Source organism: Conger conger, chromosome 15 (assembly GCF_963514075.1).
Source record: "Conger conger chromosome 15, fConCon1.1, whole genome shotgun sequence".
Classification (NCBI taxonomy): domain Eukaryota; kingdom Metazoa; phylum Chordata; class Actinopteri; order Anguilliformes; family Congridae; genus Conger; species Conger conger.
The window spans coordinates 22,057,059-22,072,725 of record NC_083774.1 but is presented as its reverse complement, the minus strand read 5'-3'; the positions used below and the strand labels follow the sequence as shown (position 1 = coordinate 22,072,725).

Here is a 15,667-nt window from a genome sequence, read left to right as displayed (position 1 = left end):
TATAGCTATGTTTGACCCTAATTGGATTCTTCCACTTTTGCAAAAGCTGTGGTTTTGACAGGCAAAATGACCTGTATGTACCTTCCTGTGGTTTCTGGTCTCCAGGTGACCAAGTGGAGTGAGATTATGGTCACCTGCAGCCCTGATACGGTGTACCAGGCGATGTCCTGGATCCACTCTCTCAGCTGTTCTCCTGGTCGGGACCTCATGGGCGCTCTCACCACTGCGTTCAGTGACCCAGCCTGTCAGTCGGTCCATCTGGTGACCAACGGCCTCCCGGACAACCCAGAGGGGCCTTTCTGGTTTCTCCCAGACATGGTGGGGGTGCACCCTGTGCATGTGTTTTACCTGTCTGATGCCTGCTGCCCAGACAGCAGGACGCAAACCTTCCTGCAGCGTCTCACTCAGACCACTGGAGGGAGCTGTCACATCCTGTCTCTCAGCTCCACTGGAGTTGTGGAAAAGGTGAGCATGCTGAGGTTTTAATAATTCACTCTTGAGGCTGGAGATGTGTGTACCTAAGAGCTTGCATGTTGTATTGGCTGCCAGGTGCATCCACTGTACCTGGCCGAAAGCAGGGCCTGCCCAACAGTCTGCTCTGATCTGAAGTACTGCAGTGCAGGAGCTGTCCTGAACAGGCCGTTATCCTGCTCACCGTGTGCTCCTCTGTTCCTCTGCCCCTACAGGTACACACCTTACATCAGCCTTTCTCGTTTGTGCAGTCTGTAGGTATTTGGAGAGATGCAGTTTTTGTTGCTCTGTACTCGGTACTATTAAACAATGAAAATTAGGTTAAAGTGCAGACTGTCAGATTTCATTTAAGGGTTTCATGTCCATGTAGGATGAACCATGTAGACATTGCATTATACAAATTCCTCCCATTTTTGGGGACAAAAAGTAATTGGACAATTGGTTGCTCAGCTGTTTCTTGGCCAGCTAGGTGTCACATTTGCATTTGGAGTCTTGCTCTTGTCCCTTGAGGACCAAGGAAGTTTCAATGTCTGTAAAGCAAGCTATCATGCGGCGGGAGAAAGTGGAATATCATTGACTGAATAAGTCCATCACCTGACCTGAATCCAATGTGCGCTTCACTTGCTGAAGACAAGACTGAAGGCAACAATTCCCCAAAACAAACAGGAGCTGATGATTGTGGCAGAACAGGCCTGGCATCACCAGGGAAGACCATGGGTCACAGACGCCAAGCAGTCATTGAATGCAAAGGATTTGCAACCAAGTACTGATTATGACTTTTTAATTTAGGATCATGTTTATTTGTCCAATTGCTTTTGGTCCCCTAAGGGACTGTGTATAAAAAGGGCTGTAATTCCTACATGAATCACTGGGTATGTAGGTAAATATCCTTTCATTAATACTGACAGTCCGATCTTTAACCTCATAGTCATTATGCCATTTTGAATCCAATGTGAGTACAGACAAAATTGTGTCACTGTCAAAATACTTACAGATAGCACTGTTTGTATGTATATGCATATATTGTATGTATATACTCTGTTAAGTAGAAGTAATCATTTATTGAGCTTAAGGTTTAGAATGTGTATGAAGTGAGGAGCATGTGGTAAACCCTTTGAATTACTGCATTCCAGGTGCTGTCTGGGTCACGTAGGTGGACAGTGTGCTGTGAGTGTGTGCAACAGGGCCTGGGGGGGTTATAGTGGCCCCCCTCCCTTATTCACAGGCTGCCGTGTGCTGGCAAGGAGGGAACTGGACCAGTTTTACTACCTGGGGACAGTACGGGAGGAACTGCAGGTAGGAGGGGCACTAAAGGGGCTATAGATATGAGAGGGCAGGTTCAGATGTGTTTGATGGGGGGTTCCATGAGATATTCAAGCCAGGCCAAAATATTTTGAAAACTGTATTTTTGTTTGATGCCCTGACATTCTGCATAAATTGCTGTTTTGACAGACCCGCACTTGTGCTCAAGAATAGAATATTCTTGAGCCAAGCACTTCCTGTGGAGACTCCAGTAATGAGTGTGTACTTGGGTCCTTGACTGGCATAATGTAGCTCCTTTATCTTCTGACACCCAGGACAGGAGGGGGGTGTATTTAGTGGAGTTTGACAGGCTGGCAGTGGAGGGGGGTTCCTGTGAGACAGCCCTGCAGCTGACCAGCTCGTTGGACATGGTGCCCCATACACAAGCCCATGGACACAGCCTGGTTCCTGGGGACAAGGTCCTGGCACCCTGGGAGCCCAGCCTGGCCCGGTATGGCCCGGGCAGCGTGATCCAGGGGGTGGAGGTCAGGGACCCCCTCAGGGGTGAGGAATCTGCCAAATTCTGCCTTTTACTAAGATAATACACAACAGCCATTCACTAATCTATTATTTCAAACAGATAATAACTTTGATTGCCATCATATAACTACTTATGTACTACATAGTGTTTAAATACATGGTAAGGGAGTAGTATAGAGTGACCTGAAGTACATGGAAACCCCTTAAGGACCAACAGGCCCAGTGAAACGAACAGCAAAGGTGTATGCATAAAGAAATAGTGGTTTGTCACAAATTGGCCGGACCCCAGTTGTTCCCTCGCTTCCCCTCCCCAGGCAGGAGTGAGAGCGGGCTCCAGGTGTTGTTCTGGAATGGCTACCAGGCGAGGGTGCCGGGGGAGGTGGCTGTGTGGATCTCCCCCTCCCTGCACGAGCGAATCCTGCAGGAGCTGAAGGGCCCGCTCTGTTGCTATGGGGACACACACAGCTGGCTGTCCTGGCCTCACTACCCCCTGTGTTCCGGTTTCCCATGCCGAGCCCCAACCCTGGCAACACCACTGGCCCCGCCCCACCCCTGCCCTCACAGAGAGTGCTGGGGTCTGCCTGCTACAGCCCCTCACATGGCTGGGCTGACAGGCACTGCACCGCAGAGCGGGAGGGAGGAGCTGGAGAGGAAGGTGGATGCCCAGCTGAAGGAGCTCGGCACATTGACAGGAGATGTGGACGATGAGGTGGATGAAGGGCCTCAGCTTGCGGGTGTGGGTGTGGTGAGCGAGGCGGTCGACACTGACCACAGCCTCCTGGACGTGCCAAAATCTGCAGGCCGGCCGGCCTGGAGGTACTGGGGGAGGAGCTGTCCAGAACCGCAGCACAGACAGCCTGGTAGTACTGCTAACTTACATCTCCAACCAACACCCCACCTCACTCTTGGCTAAATGGAGTGTTCAGTTGGGGCACACTCACATTTACAAGCTCTACCGATGTACCTTTAACACATTTTAACAAATTAGTGCATCAGCACTACATGCAGTGCAAAGCAGGATTCCCCATGTCTTCTAAGCAGAGATGCTCATTTTAATTTAATTTAATTTAGTTATTTAGCCCTTTAGACACCTGCAGTTTGACCCAGGTTTTGACATGGCCCAGCAAGTTCTCCCAACCCTTGCTGAAGTTTCCTCAAAAGCCTGCAGGGTCAAAGAAAGGGAACAGGGATTAGATTTAGGCACAGCTTGTGTGAACTGATAATTGTCTAGTGGGCTAATATACAAAAATGAAAATGTGAATTACCAGTGACATTATATGGCCTTTTCACACAGGTGAAATAAAATGTTATGTTTTTGTTTTTTTAGATTAATCAATTAAATACTCACAGTAGTTCAAATTTAAATGAATTGTATCAGTGATGAATGTAAAATTGTGCCAAATTAGGGCAAATGGAATGCAGTCTTACAGCTGTGAATACAAATCTTCCCTGTCTGTATCCCAATTGCTTTCAGAAAAACTGAAGAAGAGCAGAAATGGGTCTGCAAAAATGTTGTCACCTGAAGCCCAGATCAACAGCCCAATGAATCACAGCTCCTTATTTCGGCTGCTTCCGGTCACCACAGGAAAAAGGCTTACCATTAAGGACGTCTTGCACCATAATGATTCTGGACCACCCGCAAATGCCGCAGTCCAGTTCCAGCACACTGTTACTGGTAAAAGTATTCCTGCTACTCACACATGATGGTGCTTCTCTGCCAGATCAAAGCCCTTAATGCGTCGTGGGCAGTTTCTTTAACGGACACAACATCACTCACTCAGCGATTGTTCATTCAAACAGTCAGCTTATCATCATTTTTGCCGTTAATGTTGTTCAGTTTCCTCTTTAATATGAAAGGTAAATATGGGCAGTTACAATTCCAGGTGAAAAATGATGAAGACCGACCAACTGACCAGTTCAAAACAATCGATTGGCTGTTTAAATCCAACAGAGCCTGTGGACAGGACAATTGGTTTATTCAGTGTCTACAATATATCAACCAGGGTTCATTATAACCATGAAAAGACTGGCATGCCATTTTCAAGATTATAGAACCAATCAGAATATTTTGTTTGAGTAATTATCACAATAAACAAATGCAGACTCACTCAACTATAATCTTTTATAGATTTTCTGATATTCACATTTTTAACTGATTAAATTGTTGTATATTGACAACAGCACCAACCAAACGGAAATTTAAAAATTAATACTTTATTGGACACACTGATAAATATATATTAATTAGTTGTGGCATAAACATGGAATTATAAAAAAATAAACTTCAATCTTAAAATATAACTCTGACATACATTTTTCAAATTCATAAGGATTTATGGCTTATTTGAAATTAGCAGCAATACATATGAAAGAACATTGACTTAAAAAAAAAAAAAAAAAAAAAAAAAAAAAAAAAATTCACGCATTAGACAGTTTTGTTAAGACCCATGCAGGTGAAAGGTTATAGGTGAAATGTCACGTTGACGCTCTCTCCGGCATCGACCCGGACCAGGTGGGTCTGCTGGCTCGAGTCTCCTGCTCCAACGGTGACTGCATAGGTCCCAGGAGAAACTTCAATGTGCAAATCCTCCAATGACTCTTGCTCCTGGAAGAACACAATACATGCAGGAAAGCACATCATTCAGGCAGAAAGGTAACCTACAGCAAAACAGAATTCAGGAAAGCCACAAGACTATGTCCCCCCAGCCTTCTTAATTTACAGACAGAACATACAATGGCAGCGCAAAAGGTTTGCTTTAACACAAAACAAAGGACATCACATTAAGGTTTACTTACATTCTTCCCAGAGGTTGTGTCCTTTAGGTGCCCTGGCAGCTGGCGTGAATGGTATCTACACACGTGCTTTACCTCATTCTCAGAGGCCCCCTGCGCAGGAACGGACTTGTAGAAGTGCTGCCGAAGCGAATAATTATGGACAATGTTAACATTAAACTTTCAGTAGGCAGCAGATAAAGGAGACACTGACAATATGTGCACTATATACCTTGCATTGATGAGTAGTTTCTGCCATAAATTCCACTATGGTTTCAAAAGCGTCATCAAGCTTTGTACGTGCCCGCACGTTCTGTGTCTAAACAAAACAAATTCGAGGCGTTAAATTAGGTTAATTTAATTGCAATTAGATCAATTATTACTGTGCAGATAAGAAAATAACGCTCGCAATCGTTCTGTCCATGTAACGTAGACATGTTATCACATTCAGTAACACTGATGCTAGGTAGCTTACCTCCGCCTCACAGTACTGGGGCTGGTTTCTCGCGGCATCCTCAAGCGGTGTTGGCTGCGATGACGGACTCAAACTCGCCCAGTCGACGCTACGTCTCTGGGCACGTTCCAACACTTGCAGTCCAAGCCTGGAAGAGCGTCTCAGAGACGATTCTAACCAGGCTTGACTCGACATTGACCAACGCCAAAAGACAAGTACCTTGAAACAAATTAACAAGTAAACATCGTTACACATTATCGAAACTCCTGCCAAATTCTACGCACGCATGACAGAAACTTTCTCATGCCCATCCCAACTTTCAAGAATAGTTATTCGACTTGCCATCTGTAACAGGCTAGCTAGCACCGATGAAACCCCATATCAAGGTTATCACGCTGCTGTTTGACAAATGCAACCACCAAGGCCTTTAACAATACACTACAATGTATCGTCACGTAGTCTGAAACGAAAGTGTTACTCTCTACCTTCGTTTGCACTTGCGTTTAACTTCTCTGAAAAACGTTCACGGCACTGAGCTGCTGCTAATCTAGTTAGCAAGTGAAGTCCTTGATAGCAAAGGGTGTAACAAAAATGAACGTAAATAGCGTGTAATACTGACTTGCTTACCACTCCAAATACACAGAACCAGCTGTCGCAGAGATCTTCTGGTATTCTTAGAGGTTACTATGTTCTGTCAGCCAATTTTATACACGAACTTATGTTATGGCACTTTGAGCGCCACCAGTGTTCTGCGCAATGGTCTTTGGGTAATGTATTTCAGCACATTCCACTCACAGTAACATTTCCTACATTCTCAGTCAAACAGTAGTAAAAGAAAAACATGTGCCGGACACTTCGGAAAGTAATCCCATCCGCCATCAGAGCATCGTATAGCTCAGTTAACCTTTATTCTTCAACTAAATAACTTTTACCTAATTAGCTATTTTAATGAAGTGCTAGGCTATAATCATAGGTTAATGACTGCTGCTTTTTTATTTGCTGTAAAATAGAATAGTACTGTCTAGATTATAGAATATTTATTTTGTTTGTAGCCTATGTGTTAGGAAGGACTCCAAATTTGCTACCAATATAAGCCTATTTTAACGTTTTGAGCAACAGCCATGAATGTCAGCAACATATCAGAATGAACTATAATGACAGTGAAGAAGAACATTTTTATGCAGTTTAATAATACTTTTTAAAAAACCTTTATTTAGTCTCACTAAGATTAAGAAATGTATTTTCCAAGAGAGACCTGGCCAAGAAAAAGCAGCACACAATTACAGACACGCATAATTACATCATAATACAATGAGAATGGATTCAAGGATCTTAATAAATGTACACCCCACAAAATATTGCTCCAAACCTCAAAAGGTTCTGTTTCAGGATGGGATAACCTATTCAGTATAGTGATTTGCTAGTGTTTTGGCTATATCACAGGCTGAGGAGGAGTTCAATCCTGTCTCAAAAAAGTTGCTTTCAATTTTTTGTTTTGTTTTCCAGCGCAGTCGTCATCGCATCCTGTTCTCCCCCTTCCCTTCTTTCCGATTATAGCAATCCAAAAATATTATTGCCGGCAGTTCAAGTTGAACTCTTGCAGTTCGAAGAGCAAAGCTGAGACACGTTATGGATAGCTGAATAAACACATGCAGAAACGCACAAATACGGAATAAAAAGAGGTAGGAAATGTATACAGATTTGTAAAAGAAAACATGATTTTGCTTTAATAACAAAATAGTCTATTATATTACCCACCATAATTCAATATGCTAAATGATTCTGGTAATTGCTTTGGTGGCGTGCTTCATAGATATAGGCAATTATATTCATATACATTTTCTTGCAGTAATTAACTGCTGCAACATGATACTAACAACTGTCTGGATGTAGATGATAAAGAATCTAATGTTAGGCTATTTTACAAGTGATATAGCCGACGTGTAGCCTATATTTTTATTAATGTATGTATTTCCCCGGTTGAAAATTGAAAGCATTGCATTAATTTGGCTGGCGGCAGTTCCCCGGTGCATTGTATAAATTTCAAATATTGAAGAATTATGGACTTGTATGTGTGCAAACAGCTATGGTGATGAGGTAAGTCACCTCCACGAACAAACGTAAAGCTCTGCACGCCCATCTGAAAGGCGCAATATAAACCCAAAGCGCTATAGATTTATAGAGTCCAATATTCCTTCAGTCGGCACAGTGCGTTGTGCTATATAGTGTAACAAGGGGGCGCTCTTTAACTTGCTACAAAGTGTTTTTGTGAGTTGGTAAGAACTGCATTTCAGAACTGATCTGATCATCATCAATTTTAACTGGAATTTGGAAATATTTACGGCAATATTATTATTATGTGCTACTGGTTGGTATTTGTGCACAGCAAAGGACTGTTCCGAAGTATTTTCTTCACGTTGTTCTAATTGTTCTAGACCTACTTAAATCGTGCAGTTGCCATCTTTTAATTTGCACCTTTGCTTAAAAATAGATGATTATAGATAGATATGCTAACTCTGTATATAATAGCTATGTAGGCTATAGCTGCATATAGGCTATTGCTGCACAATTGTGTTATTTTAAAAAATAGACATTCAGGTAATTAATGTCAGTTTTCTGAACATTCTTATCTGAGGGTTAACGAGCCCGCGACTGCATCTCTCTCTCTGCGCCATCCTTCCAGAGCTGTACTGTGGGAATGTTTAGATAAGTGTAATGGGGCTGTGTCATAATCAGCATCGCAGTAAGAAAATCACTGATGCTCCTTCTGCCGTGCTCACATTATTATGGCAGCGCAGCTCAGATGAATCTGACAGTACCTCTGAATGAAAACTAACTGACTCCGGCAGATTTAAATATATTCTGACTATTTAAACAAACATGCCGTTAATTCTGACCAGTTCATGTAACAGTTCATTTGCATCACACTGTAGGATTGCTGGCAATAGTCAGCACTTATCTATGAACTAGAACACTGCTTTAATTGGATAAGCCATCCAGCAGGCCTACTGGTTTGTTTATTATTTTTCTTTTAACTTTTTCATTGAAAATTGTTCTTCCATTCAAATTAAATTTCTACAAACTAAATGGTTGGCATTTATATAGCGCCTTCATACAAAGCGCTGTACAATTGATGCTTCTCATTCACCCATTCATACACACACTCACACACACCAATGGCGATTGTCTGCCATGCAAGGTACCAACCAGCTCGTCAGGTGCATTTGGGGGCTAGGTGTCTTGCTCAAGAACACTTCGACACACCCAGTGTGGGATTCAAACCAGCAACCCTCCAACTGCCAGACAACTGCTCTTACCACCTGAGCCATTGCCACCCCCATATTTAAATGTTAAGTCCACAAAATGTTGAAATGGCCATCACAACAGATTTCCCCTGGTAAAAATGTTGAAAACATGTAAAATGGTAAAAAGTGCCCTGGTCACTCTTCCATATAAACATAAGTGACAGAAATAAAATATTCAAAGCATTTTGCAGTTGGCCAGCTTCGCTCTTGCGGAGCAGACTGGTGGCATTGGAAAGCTCCTTTTAACACATGGAACCAATCCTCCACAAATGGACAGATGCGGCTTCAGGACGACAGTTTGTTTATCTATCACAACTGTCAAGACAAATATGTCAAGCACATAGTATTTAACAACATTCCCTTACAGTATAAAACCAAAGTGGTAGCCTGTATGATATAACTGCATGTCATATATGTCTTTTACAATGCTGATAGGTGTATTTTGCCCTGGAGTTGGTAGAACTGCATTGTTTTCTTTGGAGACTCCATAGGCCACCATTTCAAAATGGACACCATAAGTGCTGTCTCGGAAAGGCTTTTCTGAATATACCCAAAGGCACAGCAAATATTTGTGTTTAAAATGCAATGCAAATAAAATCCTTCTCCATTTCAACGGTAGACCTTTTAACTTATTTGACAGACAATGGCCATGGCTGGATTGTGTGTTACTTAGCTGGTTTACATTTGGTGCATTTTATACGCTGAAGAGTCTTCATTTCCATAGTTTTCTTGACCCCTCCGACCTGATAGCTATTTAAAAATCTCCAGATGCCTGCTGGGAAGGATCTCACAGGAATATTTGATGGGGAAGAGTTTAGGGAGGGAATAAAAAGTCTTGTATGGGATAGTAGCTGCGGTATTTCACTACTTTTTACGGATTCTCAAAACATGACTGGTTGGGCCACTTAGAAAAACAGACAAGGTAAGTATAAAGCATCCAGTACAGCTGGGATATATTTTCCCCTTTGCCCAAATTACTTTAACAGTAGTAATATGACCCCTTGGGACATATTCTCTAAATGGTTTTGCAGCATGAAAATATGGTGGTGCAAGCCCTAAAATATATCCAGTTCCATCTCATGATATTGGTTTATTGGTTATTCTGGATGAGGAGATTTCATCTGGATGAGGAGATTTCTGTGCATTGCTTTTGCATTTGTTTGTTTTGTTTCTTGGAAAACATCGATCTCTGGGTAATAACACAAAAAGTGGTTTGTTGGAACATTAAGCCAGTCTGAGACAAGAAATTCCAACAATATGAAGTTATGGCTGATAGGTTTGGTTATGCGTCAACAATAGGGTACACACAGCTGTTGGAGAAAGTCACAAGGCTGCTGTGTCACAGGCAGAACCGGATTACTTCAGAAAGCTTTCAGAAAACTCATACGTCATCTAGTAGACTGCTCTGTGACTTTGGATTCCCTCTGAGAGAAAAACTGCGTTTCTGACTCCACGTACTGATACAAACAAGCAGTGGCAGGCTTTTATTGTGTGGATTTCATGGGAAATGGCTTCACATATTTTCAGCATTTGGCTAGATCTGTGTTTCTCACAGCTTGATCGACCTGGACAGGCTGTCTGCCATTGCTGTCCTTCCTGTCCTGGAAAAAAGAGTAAATAATAAAAAGAAGAATATTTAACTGTAAGATGTATTGTTATAATTAAATGAATTAGATGAACTGCAATTCAAAAAATGTTCAATAAACACTATTTTTAAAGTTATTCACTCCAGATTTTCACATATGTGGCAATTTCTAGAATGCATGCAATATAAGAGCATTGTATAAAGGGCTATAAACTGTTTTAAATGCCCTCAGAATAAAGGGACATTCAGCTACATGTTTACATGTATGGTTTTTGGGGAACATAGTTTGCTTCGATGATAAAGAACAAAAGTGAATTTCCTTAGGTGACAAAAAACAGCTCATTATGTTATGATTCAGACTACGTAAGACCAATTGAAAAAAGCCTATTTAACTTTGTGGTGGCCCCACACTTAAACAGCTGAACTACAGCATATTTTGGTATAATGATGTTCCAAACAGCGATTTTTCTCTTGGTGATATTTAGTCTGAGCAGAATTTCTTTTTTTTGAGCAGGAGAGTGCTGTGCAGGGGGACACATGCTATGCTTTGCAAGGTCATTTATTTAACAGAAACATGATTTAACAGATTCACATTGGATTTCATGTTGGAATCACATCTTCCAATGTGCCATAAATCTGCATTTAAGCATGCATGCAAGCCTTGTGAGAACATACCAAGTCTCCATAAGCTCTCATAGGAGCAGTACATTAGCAGAAGAATCTTAAAGATACTAAAGACTTCCAGTCTGTGCTCATGCCTCTGGGAGCAGTCCTTTCCCTTTATCCCTTATCTGCCATCTCTGGGAATAATGCCGTGGCCTGCCTCATTTAAAAAGAAGGATGCATAATTTCCCTTGAAAGAAAAAGGAAAAACTGATTCATGTGATTAGCTCTGTTCATGTAATAAAGTTGTACACTGTGTGGGCTAATTTGAAGAAGTTTTGCAATGTTCAGAACACGCAAGACATCTTTTGCTTAAAGAGGCAGATGTCTAGCTGTTTGGACATTGGCTCAGGATGTTTGAACTGTGGTTGGCATTTTGCCTGACCTTAGGTGATGCCAGATAGGATCCCCTGCTCTGCTGGGGAACCATGTGCTTCACCATGGGAGCAGTGTGTACTGCACAGGGGTAGAGATAATTGGGATACCCTTTGATGGCCCAGGCCGAGGCTTTGTCATCAGAGGCATAAAATTACAGCTTAGTTTGGAATGCATCATCTCTCGTGGGGGGCAGTTTGAGCTCCCGGGACAACTAGATAACCGTATCTTGTAAAATGGAAGAGCCTATTACTTTGACCTTGTTATTGGAGTTAACATCTTTCTAAAATGGCTATGACGAGTTTTCCAGCTGCTGCTCCCTGATTCACTTGTGGCTTTCAATGTAAAAGCTTCTTTGCATTAAACCTAGAGCAGCCGTATGACAGAGGAAGAGATATATTGATATTAATCATTGTATACACAAAAATACATCATAGTCCAATGGTTGATCTTTGAATATTTAATAGCTTAAAGTACTTCCCAGATATCATGTCACATACAAGCAGTGATCTAATTTCAAGAATGTCACTTTGTCTTCCAATAGTCAATTGCAAATAACCATTATATATTGCAATGTGTATACAGCTATTTCCTGTGAAAGAATGACTGAGAAATTAATGGAATGAAAAAGACGATGATGATGATGATAATTTGATCATCATGGTAAAATCCCTGCATAGGATAGAGGTGGGAAGTGAGGGCCATATTGGGCTGTTGTGAGGTGGGAAGTGAGGGCCATATTGGGCTGTTGTGAGTTGGGAAGTGAGGGGCTTATTGGGCTGTTGTGAGGTAGGAAGTGAGGGGCTTATTGGGCTGTTGTGAGGTAGGAAGTGAGGGGCTTATTGGTCTGTTGTGAGGTGGGAAGTGAGGGCCTTATTGGGCTTTTTTGAGCAGGACTATATCGCCGCATATCCTGAAGCAATTACATTTACAAATCTACAAACCTACAAATCTAAAATGTTGTGTTGTATGGGGCTACTAGTGGCTCATCTTGTTAAGACACTGTTTCAGTCCATGGATGAGAGTCTGGTATGACATCTGAACCATGCCAGTGCCAAATATGGGTGAAGCGCAATTGGCATCCCAAAGGAAGGGAGGGTTTCAGTTGGCTGGCTGGACAATGTCTCATGACGCAGCGACCCCTGCTTATCGATTGGGTACTTGCTATTTAACTGTTGCACATGAAGATCTTCCACCCACTCATATCTGCTCATCTGAGTTGTCTAATGCAGTGTGAAAAGAAGTGGTGGATAGGTCATTTATAAGCTACTTCAGAATAGAATGTGTCTTCTCCAACAGGTGAGCAGCGTGAGCATGAATGGACATTACAAATAGTTGAGAAAAAAAGTGGGGGGGGACTTTAAAAACTCATCATCCCAGACATTATCAGTTCTGCAGAAAATCTGATTTGAATCCTACTGAGTGACAAGAGAGACTAGCAGACAGGTATTAGCTTGAGGCTTATTCTCTTTGTGGCGACATTAACTCAGGAAGTAAGAGCAGTCCTCTGGCAGTCTGAGGGTTGCCGGTATGATCCGACCCTGGGTGTGTCCCTGAACAAGACAACTATCCCCCAATTGCTCCCGACAAGCTGGTTGGTCCCTTGCTGGCAGCCAATCACCATTGCTGTGTGTGTGTGTGTGTGTGTGTGTGTGTGTGTGTGTGTGTGTGTGTGTGTGTGTGTGTGTGAAAGAGATGAGCTGCTATCTAAATGCAGACCATTTGCCAGGCACAGAGACTAGCAGCAGACAAAACTATACTGTGTATGTGTTGAATAAGATAGGTATGAATGTGTATGTTATACACACTAATCATGTGCAGTTGTCCATTGCTATTGACAACCAGGTACAAGAATTTTCTGAAAATGACAACCAGTTAGAAAAACTAAATCACTAAATTGCTATCACAAACTGGAGTCACCCTCAAAAACAGAATGTCAGCCCAATTATGATGCATTGCAGAGCATCATAGACTTTCTTTGTGGTGATTGAAAACATTATTGGTATTGGGATGAGTCCATCTGAGCTCACATACTATGGATGTGTGTCCTGCAATTGCAGACTTGTATCAGAAGCATAATGGGGAATGTAGCTACAGGAAATGCTTCTGTATTTTTTTTTCCTGCCTGCCCAAAGGGTACCAGTAAGCCAGAGGCTGATCCATTCTTCTCAAAAATTATATCTTTTTCTTTAAAACACGGTATGTTTGCACGGCACTTCCCTGAGCTCAGAATTTGGTGAGAGGCAACTGAGAAAGAAAATAACATATGTGCCCACAGGCACATCTTGTATCAACAAGTCTCAGCAAAACCAGATATAGAAAAATCTATGTGTTTTCAGGGATTACTTTAAATAAAATAGAATTTAAAATATTTTATTGGAAGCCAATTTCTCCTTTATTATGTTTCACAACTTTCAGTTTTTATCTGGGTCATAATTTAATATACCAATGCTGAGAACACTGTATGAATAATATATTTTCAAAGGAAAGGATTACATACAAGATACGTGAATCTCTGACTGTCAGTAGTTTTGGCTAAACTAGGTTGTATAGCCTGACATTTTGAAATTCTATACATTTTTACCAAATAATCAATTTCAGCATGAAATATTGAATTTTTCATTTCGAAAATGCTTCATGAAGTTATTCAATTTTGCTGGTGAACGGAAATGGTCACCAACAACTAAAGAGTGCTATAGATGTGTGAGCTGCAGCCTGCGGTCAATGTCCACATTCCATAGAAGTGAAACCCTACAGACATCACTCAGATCGCGAAATCCTACCTGGGAACTTAGAAGCATAAACAGGGCCATTACATGTCAAAGTTTAAGCTCAGACTTGTAAGAAGCTTTACGCGGACATTATTAATCAGATACGCTATTTTAGGTAAAAAAAAGAACAAAGAAAAAGGCAGGCTTCAAGAGATGCCTAGCTCACACGTTTACCGCATAACTGTGAATACATTATGCTGAGAGTTGGGACAGAAACCAAAATTTGGAAAAACAGTAACGAGATATATACCAAATCCGTAACAAAACTTTTTTACAAAAATAAAATCACTAAAGGAATACATGTATATGATTCTGACGGTATGTTAATTTAGTGTACACGCGTGAGAGCGCTGAGAAGCAAGGAAGGGGAGTAGGGGGGCAAAACAACGGATCACTATGGAAACAGGCCCATCCTGCAGAGGGAGGGTTTAGTTTTCTCGGGAGGTCATGCTTTGGAGTTCAGGGAAGAACATCATCGGCAAAACTTTGGGTTTTGCTGCGGTCTTGCTAGTAGGATTGATATTTGTCTGGGAAATATGAAATTCAGAATGGCGCGGAGAGGGAAGCATTGCTACTCTGAGGTATTTTGAGTTTTTTCTATTTGTTATTTGTTGCAGACGGAGGAGAAATTTGAAACAACGTGTCCTTCCGAATTCTGGAACTCATTCTCTTTTCTGGGAAAATCTGGCATATTTCAACGAGATGATGTTACACAGGACCGCTTTGTTCTGCTTGGCAAAAGCAGAAAATGAACATTTACAGAGTAATGTGACCATATTTGGCCATTTACGGTGTTTGTTGTTTTGAGTCTAACTTTGAAACATCACGAGTTCACGTTTTCCTATTTTAATTAGGCTATTAATTCAGGCAGTTATATTGTTTTGAAACCTATATTTGTGTAGCTATGTTTTAGGTCAGCTGTGATTCTTTCAAGCCCACGCTTGGAACTCCGCGGAGGGAAAATTCCCTGTATGTGTGAGCATAAAATATTTTTGTCTGCCTTTGGAACAAGACAAACTTATATATTACGTCCAACCACCCGAAGTGGGACGTGCTAATGAAATACATCCCCTTTTTTTCTTATACAAAACATGACCATCAGTGACGTTGCGGTTCAGGCAAAACACGTGAACGGTTGTAGTTTAAAACAGTTCGTTTTAAAATCTTTGCCATAATGTCTGCAAGAAACGTATGTCTGCGATGGAAGGAAATCGTCCGAATTGTTGACTTAATTACACCCCCTCTTAATTATTCCACCATTTATAAACCTGAAATATCAGATAAATCCTCTATCATTCTTGTTTTAAGTTGCTTTTAGTCTACCCTCTGCTATCACAGCGGCAGCAAGCTTTCTTTCTTGAACTTTCTAACAGAGTGTCTATTGTGCCTGGCTAACAATGACCTTTCCTTCTGATTGGGCTGAATTGTCTCAAAGCTAAAGAGGCCGCTGGCTGTTTTCCCTGCCCGGGTTTCTTAATGGTACTATGCA

The 15,667-nt window shown here is 41.6% G+C and overlaps 2 protein-coding genes across 5 annotated transcripts in view; one reads left to right on the top strand and one right to left on the bottom strand.

Moving 5' to 3' along the window:
* Positions 1-4,650: 4,650 nt before the first annotated feature.
* akip1 (A kinase (PRKA) interacting protein 1) lies at positions 4,651-6,235 on the bottom strand. Of its 3 annotated transcripts, none has more exons than XM_061222713.1 (5): positions 6,107-6,235; positions 5,501-5,698; positions 5,258-5,344; positions 5,050-5,166; positions 4,651-4,858 (listed from the first exon to the last, which is right to left on the bottom strand). In XM_061222713.1, the coding sequence occupies exons 2-5, from the start codon at positions 5,672-5,674 to the stop codon at positions 4,715-4,717; spliced, it is 522 nt and encodes a 173-aa protein (XP_061078697.1). In that variant the 5' UTR covers positions 5,675-5,698; positions 6,107-6,235; the 3' UTR covers positions 4,651-4,714. The 3 variants fall into 3 exon arrangements, with proteins under 3 accessions (XP_061078697.1, XP_061078698.1, XP_061078699.1); XM_061222714.1 differs by having other exon boundaries at positions 6,099-6,216; XM_061222715.1 differs by lacking the exon at positions 6,107-6,235 and adding an exon at positions 5,965-6,058.
* Positions 6,236-7,071: 836 nt separating this feature from the next.
* LOC133111361 (DENN domain-containing protein 2B-like) overlaps positions 7,072-15,667 on the top strand; it is a 58,298-nt gene continuing 49,702 nt past the window's right edge. Inside the window, exon 1 of one of the 2 annotated variants that reach the window (XM_061221637.1) lies at positions 7,072-7,161. The gene's annotated coding sequence lies outside the window, so the exon portion shown is untranslated. Of the gene's footprint in view, positions 7,162-14,587; positions 14,760-15,667 lie in introns of those variants that run through there. The other variant, XM_061221636.1, reaches the window with a different exon arrangement.